This window comes from Populus alba, chromosome 5 (assembly GCF_005239225.2).
Source record: "Populus alba chromosome 5, ASM523922v2, whole genome shotgun sequence".
Classification (NCBI taxonomy): Eukaryota; Viridiplantae; Streptophyta; class Magnoliopsida; order Malpighiales; family Salicaceae; genus Populus; species Populus alba.
The window spans coordinates 11,577,805-11,586,788 of NC_133288.1; the positions used below are offsets into that span (position 1 = coordinate 11,577,805).

The following is an 8,984-nucleotide window of genomic DNA, read 5'->3' on the forward strand; positions in this document are numbered from 1 at the left end:
AAAATATTATTAATTTCACATTCAAGTTATTCCATTTTGTTTTTTAGTTGAAGATTAAATTGTTAAATGATAAAATTTAAAAAAAAACACACAAAATATTATTTCATTAAAAAAAACATGAAAAATGTTTGTGTGTATTTTAAAGAATAAAATAAAATAAAAAATTAAATTATTGAAAGGTAAATTTTAAAAAAATATTAAATGAATAAAAAAAAACATAAAATATTACTTTTATGAATGGTGTTTTTGCGAGTGATGTTAATTTCAACCGGGCTTATAATTAACTCTTCATATTATCCCCTGCGGATTAACTTCATGAGACCTTTCATTAACATCCCAAAAACCCAACCAACGGTCCAGATCTAACATAAACCCAAGCCAAGCATTACAACAAACATCACAGTGAAAACGAAAAAAAAATCAAAATACACGATAACATCGAATTCATCCTCACCTGTACAACCTCTGAAGCTCTAAAATCAGTGAAATTAGGGTTAGGGTTCGTTTTGGAGTTAAGATTAAGGGATATCCAACTCTTTCAATCTCTGAAAGATGTGGCACGAAGCGAGAAGATCAGAGAGGAAAGTACACGACTTGATGGACGCCGCTCGAAAGAGAGCGCAACGACGAGCCGTTTATTTGGCGAAGAGAAGAGGCGATCCAATGCAATCCATTCAAGTTATCGGCAATCGATCTCGCTTGTATCGTGACGATGGTCTCTATCAGGCCACACAAGACCAGCAAGGCCTGTATGTTGTTGTTGTTCTTATTATTCTTATTATGCTATTATTTATTATTTTTGTTAAATATGTAGTCGTGGTTGTGCGATTATGCGATTGACATAATTTTTATTTGTTCGTAAGTTTGAATTCTATGGTAGCAATAATGAGTTGTTGTCTATTCATAATATTTTTGTGAATTTTTTTTGCATTATGTTGTGTTTGAATGATTAAAAATTGAGCTTCATGGAATGCTTCTAAATAGGTGAGAATTCAATAGTAGGATAGTTGCGTAGCTCGGTTAAAGCCTTAGTTTGACTTGGGACATGGAAAGTCATCCTAATTTACTGAAAAAGCAACTTGGACTATTGGATTTCGGTGATGGGTTGCTACTTAAATGCTCTTCATGACAATGGTTGCTTGAACTTTAACGTGTAAACTAGCATTTCTTACTTAGTTGTTGCTGTTTCTATCTCATTCTTGCATTCATTGACATTGTTTGTTTTGGACTAATCTTTTAAATTCTCAGGATACCTTGGAATGGAAAACAGGATGTTCTAATTGACAGGTGAGCCATCTATCTGTTTTTAGGTCTTACATTTTTTTTTTTGTTATCTGGCTTTAGATTCATGGTCTGTCATCACATTTGTGATTGAGGAATCTATGGCTTTTCATTATTGGACAGATTTGATGGTCGTGCTTTACTTGATTTTATTCGGGAGTTTGGGACCCGACGGGCCCCACAGAAATCAGAAGAAGAAGAAGAACTAGAAGAGTTTGTTAATTTTCAGCGTTATCGGGATTTAATTAAGCATCGACGTAGAGGATGTCGGTACTTTTTTTGTTTTTTTTTTAATGATTACATGTTCAATTATTGTTTCTCACTTTTTTCATTTGTTGCCACTTATGGAAACACAATAAAAGAATAAGGTTATCCACCTTTATGCTGTTGATTAGAGAGCTAGGTCCATGTTTCAATATCAGTTTTAGTACCTTAGATTTGCATGCTGACAATTACTAATGGAGAGAGTTTGCAATTGCATGTTAACAGTTACTGATGAAGAGGGTTTGCAACATGTACATCTAGAGCTTGAGGCAAAGCTTACTGCCTCATTTGCTTCAAACAGGTTCAACTTCTTCCTCTCCATCAGTTAGTACACTAATTGTTGCAGGTTTTTTGGTGAATTAAGTTCTCTTTCCCACCTCTTCTGGCTATAACTGAAGACTGATCTTAACAAACATGCTTGGCATATCTTGTTTAAACAAATGCTCACGAGAGCAAGCTTTAATCCCTGCATTGTTTTGATGTGTTGGACCGACTTCTTTTTCATGTGATTAATTTCAAATGAATGTGTATATTGACAATTTGACCTTCATTTATAGGACCTTCATTTCATGTGCATGTCCATTGAATCTTTTGGAAGCTAATTTCCTATAATGGCAAACTTTCATTTTTTTCATCAACCATTTTCATCCCCTTCAGCATTTTTCTTTTGCAAAACTGGTGAAATTACTATTTTTTCATGACTGGGGCCCTATGGGCCAAGGAAACAAAAGTTGGTTTTGATTTGTCAGTGATATACTGAGCATGTTAAGACCTCTTAGTTTTCTTTTTATATATATATGTTTGAAATTACTAAATTTTTGAGAAATATGTTTTTATGTCAATGGAGGCCATGAGCAGCTTCCAAAATGGTTTTGTTGATCATATTTCAGAGGTGGCTCTCGTCATTTTTATTTGTCAGGGTATATGTTATGAAAAACTCAAGTTGATATGATTTTCTACAAGAAATGTGAGTTTCTTTGTTAGCCCAGAAATTTTGTATCTTTACTGTTATGCCTCATTTGTTTTGCTTTGATATGTGGGTTGGATCTGATCTACCATGGTTTACTTTGTTCCACCCTGAGGCAATTTGTTAACATTTTATGTTAGTGATGATGTGGCTTTGTCCTACTTCTTTTTGTGTCTTTAATGCATAACTTTGTCGTTTGTGTTCTTCTCTAATTAAATTTCTCTGATACATAAATGCAGTAATTCTCAGCCACAACAACCCCCCGCTAGCAAAGGTCCTTATTCACAAGTTGGCTTTTCTTATGATGGGGATGGAAAAGAGGAATTCCATTTTTCAGATGGTGATCACAGTGAAAGTGAAGATGACGATGATGACGACGAGGATTTTAATAGCGATGACAGCAATGATGAAGGAATGGAGAGAATAGCAAAAGAATTTGGAGTGAAAAGGTATGGTTGGCTTGTTTACATGGATAAAAAAGCAAAAGAAGAAGAGAAAAGACAGAAGGAAGTGATCAAAGGTGATCCTGCAATTGTAAGTTATGTTAGACTGTCATTTGGGATTTCCTCTTGTTTCCTTGTATCAAATAATTCAATTACTACATGTTCCCTTGCTTAAACTATTAATTTCAGAGGAAATTGAGTCGCAAGGAAAGAAGGAAAGCTTCTCAGATAGAAAGGGAAAGAGAGAGAGAGGCTGCTAGGATAACAGGAACAAGAGTGCTCCATCATGATCCCTACCGGTAGAAAACACTATTTCTTCTTACTCAAAATTATAAGAGATCATTCTATCTGAGAACAATACAACACATTTGCTATTATGTTATGATACTGATGCTTTATTTTTCTGTACAGTGAACCTAGACGAAGTCCAACTTATGAAGCTTATTCTCGCTCCAGAAAGTATGTCTGGTCTTTCAGAGTCTTTTGTTTTTATGTTTCCTATAGATCTGGGATAGATTCTTCTCATTGCTGTCATGTATTTACAGAGTGAGATCAAGATCACGCTCATTTTCACCATCACACTCAAGGCGTTATACTCGTGGAGGGCATCCTGATCAAGTTCACCGTGGTAAACCAAGGACTCCTAAGATAGAATACATCACAGAATTTGGGGCCCCTGGTGACAGGGATGAGCCAAAGCGGGAAGGATATTCTCCACCGTCATCTCCTCTATCACAGGCTGATTTGTTAAACCGGTCGGAGCACTCAACCTTTAATTCTTGCAAAGATAGATTGGACAGTCTTTACTGTGCTGCAGCTTACCCATTTTGTTACCTGAAGCAAACATTTGTGGTTTAAAATAGATCACAATAGGGTTATCTTCTTAACTGACAAGATGGAGAGGAAAGGAGGCTTCCTTTCCCAAGCTCAAATTTTCACTGGAACGGACATAATCTAATTGCTTCTAAGTTGCACCCAACTATTGGAATGGTATGTCTAATGCTTGTGATTTTCTGCAGGCCATCATCATGTCACATACTTGAAGCACTGCATATTGATCCTGCATCTGGTGTGTCCCTTGATAATGATAAGAGCACAAAAGCATCAAAATCAGCAGTAAGGTAGTGTGTGTGAAATGATGATATTCATGATGCTTGCCAATTTAGTTATATGGAACTTAATGGACATAATGTCTAGGAGGTCTTTGACTTTAAGTTCCTGTTTCCTTTCCTTTTACTTTGTTACATGAATTTTGTAACTTTGTTCTGTTATTTCCGCTTATTTCTGATTCAATTATCATATGTTCTCCTTTGAACAGCACACCATCAGGATTAGCAAAATTAACCAAGGCAAGTACTTCTGGGGGACCTTTGAAGCAGCAACAAGGAGAGAAAAAAGAAACTCCTCAGGAGAGACTCAAAAGGATCATGAGCAAACAGCTAAACAAACAAAGTATGACCTAAATTATATGTATCTACATTTATGTTGTTCAACAATTAACCAATATTCATCAGTGGTTTTGACAATGAAGGGCTTGTGTTTATGAAACTTTAAATTTTTATTATCCACTTTGTTTCACTTGGCCTGGGGTTTTTTTATTTTAGGAGGGGGAAGGGGGTTCTTTGCACTTTCTGCATCTGGTTATGGGTCCATCTTTTGTCTTTGCTCTTCTGCAGTTAAAAAAGATACCGCTGCTGAATCGGCCAAGAAACGAGAACAGGATCGCCAGAGGCAGGCAAAACTTGCAGAAACAAATCAACTGAGTCGATATAGACGTCGCAGCCGTAGCCGGAGCTACAGTAATTCTCCACCAAGGTATTTACCATACTCTATTGCTAGGAATGACATGCTGAGTAACATCTTTGACATGTTCATCTTCATACTTGTTTGGGATATTGAGTGAGAATGATGCTTGTTTTTATCTTTATAAAAGGAAAGCTGTTATCTCAATGCAGGAAAATATCTTTTAAATCCATGAGTTGTATTTGATTTTTATTTTCCAATTCATATTTCACTTTTGACATGGTTTTAGAACTCAGGCCTCTAATTGTTGTGTCAAGTATTCCAATTCATCCATTGTTTGCAACATTCGTACCTTATTTTTTGACTTGCATATTTGTGTTCTGTTCTTCAAGGCTAATCATACTAGTCTAATGAAATTTTTGACAAGTCTATGTAAAAGTCTGTCATAGAAGGTGTTTTTAGACTCCAAAATTGATGTTTGTTAGAAGTGATGAAGATAGTTTTGTGTCAATTTATGACAAGGTGAAATCAGCCATATTAAAATATGATTAAATGTTTTCCCTTTTGATGTTTTGCTCTGGATCACAATATTGTTTTTAAGTGAACTTGTATTTGTCTCCCTAGCCAACAATATGCATTTCTGTAGAAGATACAGGTCCAGTAGAAGTCGAAGCCGGAGTCGAAGTAGGAGTTCTCGAAGATATCATTCCCGCTCCCGCTCCAGATCCCGCTCCCGCTCCCGCTCCCGCTCCCGAACACACACCCAGTCCCGCTCTCCTTGTTCCCGCTCACCAAGGTAATAATAATATCAAGTGTCTCATTCTTTTGTTTGATATAAATCATCCAGAGACTAATTGGAGGTGTAACATCACAAGGGTAAGAAGCCGATCGAGATACTGATACATATTCTGCAAAGCTGGCCACTGGCATCAAGATTATGTATGTCTATGTTTTTGGTGCCATGTTCTCTTATGAAGTCCCAGCTTCACTCCAGTTTTGTAATCTGCGGGTGATGTTTTAAGGCAAAGATGAGTATGAGCCTCTTTTTGTAATCAGTTGCGTTTGCGATTTTCTTTTCCTTGATTGCAATATGATAATGTAAGTGGCTGTTGGCATGTGTGTAATCCTTTCATGATAGTATGTGATGGTCTTTTGTGCAAAAGCGGATCAAGCCTCACGAACTATGGTGTTGATTCAAGGCTACTACTAAAAGCTGAAAACTTCTAGCCCATTTGTAGTTGAATCTTAGCCGGATGGAATTCCATCAATTGTACTTAAACGAGGGTAGGCTGACTTCTCCTAGACAGAAGAAGATGTTATTCTTGGCTTTCGAAGCTTCTAAGTATCTTGCTTGGGATTTTGAGTCGATAGAAGTATAACTGAACAGGAGTTGAGGTTTCGAAGCTATTTCTCATTTATGTTATCTATGTGGTCAAGTTGTGAGCTTAACATCGAAATGTGTTCCTCTTGGCTTGTTGGAAGTAATTATGGACAACTACTTTTATTTGATGTTTGTGTGGGAATGCGTTGAAATTGTGTTTTGGAGCGGTAAGTGTTGTTTTGTAAAGTGTTGTTTATTTTAAAATATATTAAAACAATATATATATATATATATATATATATATATATATATATATATATATATATATTTTTAAATTATTTTAAATATTAGTATATTAAAATGCTTTGGAAACATAAAAAAATATAAATTTAAAATAAAAAAAAATATTTTTTTAAAATTACTTTTAAATTTCAAATACACCTGCAACTGAAGTGGCCAAATGAAAGAGTTGTTGTAAACACTTTTCTGTCGGAGTTGGGTTTTCTATAAATATCAACTTGATTGTATAGCTATAAGATATGACCTAGGTGGATCTATGACATGTAGGTTTTCCGGTAGTGGCGGCGGCCTTGGCGGTTAGATGGCTTCAAATATATACCATAAGAGGGTGGAGCGTCCTGGATTAGACGTGCTAAAATCAGGTTTAAATCAAGTTTGCTTGAAGTCGGTGGAAACTTCATGTCAATCTTAATGATATGCTTTCTCATGTCTTTTTACTAAAGTACATTATAATAATTGGAAAATATTTAAAAACTAATTATATATTTTTCGAAACAAAAAGGTTTGGATACTTTAACTCAACAAAGCAGGATGGACTCATTTTTCATCATAAGATATTTGGAAGGTGTTTTTGTGGCCTTGATATTTTTGGAGTGCGGGTGAGGTGACAATTCTATCAACTCCGTAATGAAGTTTCTCCTCAAGTGCCATTTGTAGGATTGCAGTTTAACCATTTGTAGGATTGCACGCATAGTTACTGTTTATGCCTGGTGTATTAATTCAAGGAAAAAAAAAAAGTTTTCATACACTCGGGGAAAAAGGTTGTGATTCTATTTGAAGGCACTTGGGTTTCACTTGACAAAATATGGAATGTGATGATTTTGGGTTTAAAAAAAGGTCACTTATTTCATTTAAAAAGTAAAAATAATGTTAGAAAATCTTAATAATCAAAATCAATAGTACAATATAAATCTTAATTAGATTATGCAATATTTCAAAAGAACATGTGAAGTATTAAATTTCCTTTTTTTTTTTCTTACCCGTGATATTTAAGAAATTTCATGAAAAATCTATTAGATAGTTTTGATTATATAATATTTCTATTCACTTAAAAAAAATCTATGAGATTTTTTACTTCTTATTTCTTTATTCTATTACAATAATCTAGGTGCACAATAATTTTACTAGGATATTTAGTTTTTTTTTCCCTGTTAATGTTTAATTTTTACATAACAGTAAAACGCAATAATCACACACCAAGGTGCAGTAGTCACAGTATGGGGCTGGCTTGGCTATGAGGTCGAGTCACAACTTGATTAAAAGCATAAAAAAGATCTACAGGTTGCTCTCCAAATACAAAGTGCAGTTAACCAGACAAACATGAAAATCTACAAGCAATATTTGAATGTTTCGTCAGAATCATGTGGTTGGACGAGCAATTACATGACTGGATATTTTAAATTTGAGGTAGCAGCACAGCCCGTTAAACCGAACAGTTCCAGTTCCAGCGAAAAGCAAACACGAAACACGACTACTCCAGTTCCAGGTTCGCAACTTCGCCTTTTGTCAGTGGAGCTCTCTTCAACTTTCCACTCTTTTTGTTTTTTTGGTTGCAATCCGTGGACAACAAGGGACATGTTCTATCTGCAGCTGGTATGAGTGTCTTCCAAAAAGCAAGTAAAAGGCCATAAAACAAAACTTCTAAAACCTCACTTTATTCCTTCCTCATCACACGCATGCTTTCTCATGGCACTGATCATGAAAGAGATGCCTTATTGCCTAGCTCATAGCTCTCTCTCATGTATCCTTAGCCACAACTTTACCTGTCTATATCCATCCATTCAAACTCATAGCTAGAATCATCATCTCAGAATACAAAATCTGACCACCACACGAGGGGACACGCACATATATACTTAAATATACCAGCTTTCTACTCCACTTTTAATCCTTGAAGGAATCATACAATCACAATTCACGTTCATGACATACAACATCAAGGATCTGGGCAGTGGCCACTTGGGCTCCACAGTCAAGGTTTTGATGGTGAACATACATGTCAAAGGAGACCTCTCTTAACATGAACATTTCTCCAACCGAAAGTGCTCTTCACTTTTATGGGTGTGTACTTGCAAGGAATCACCATCTAATATTGCTCCATTCTCACTAGCTACTGATCATGGGGCAGAAATAATTAATATTCTCTAATCTAACCTTTATACAAAGAACCCCATCGACAACTCTCTCTGATCTTCATCAATCCCTTTCAAATGCTTAAAAAAGTTAATTATTAGGGTTTATGGGTATCAATTAAGGTAAGCAATGAAGCAAAGAACCTAATTCATCATCACTTTATAAACCAGGCCCCTTGAAGTAGGCTTTTGCCCACTCGTGAATCCTAGGAGAACTAGCTAAGCACTCTTCTTTTATTATCAGTCACTCAAAAAAAAATATACAATAAGATTGATGGAGCACATGTGATGGTGTATCTCGCTTTGATTTATTAAGGGTGCTATATCTAGATTCAATCTATAATCCAAGCGTGTATATAAAAAAAAGAAAAAGAAAGAGGAAGTAAGCTAAGTCTTTGCCCTACAAAAATGATTTTATTCTTCTAGCTAGCTAGCATGCATTCACATTTTACAATTATAAAATCAATATTTTATTAAGAAGCACTCTTATCATTGCAAATCCCGTTCCTCCCTTTTGTCCCTATCAAGATTGA

The 8,984-nt window shown here is 35.4% G+C and overlaps 1 protein-coding gene across 4 annotated transcripts; it reads left to right on the forward strand.

Annotated features, from left to right (window-relative positions):
* Positions 1-354: 354 nt before the first annotated feature.
* On the forward strand, positions 355-6,205 carry LOC118045762 (uncharacterized). 4 transcript variants are annotated; one of them, XM_035054474.2, is made up of 13 exons: positions 356-749; positions 1,249-1,287; positions 1,405-1,547; positions 1,771-1,846; positions 2,752-3,046; positions 3,145-3,254; positions 3,367-3,414; positions 3,501-3,710; positions 3,975-4,076; positions 4,274-4,407; positions 4,632-4,770; positions 5,348-5,494; positions 5,574-6,205. In XM_035054474.2, the coding sequence occupies exons 1-13, from the start codon at positions 553-555 to the stop codon at positions 5,596-5,598; spliced, it is 1,665 nt and encodes a 554-aa protein (XP_034910365.1). In that variant the 5' UTR covers positions 356-552; the 3' UTR covers positions 5,599-6,205. The 4 variants fall into 4 exon arrangements, with proteins under 4 accessions (XP_034910367.1, XP_034910365.1, XP_034910364.1 ...); XM_035054473.2 differs by having other exon boundaries at positions 357-749; positions 5,345-5,494; XM_035054476.2 differs by lacking the exon at positions 4,632-4,770 and having other exon boundaries at positions 355-749.
* The last annotated feature ends 2,779 nt before the right edge of the window (positions 6,206-8,984 follow it).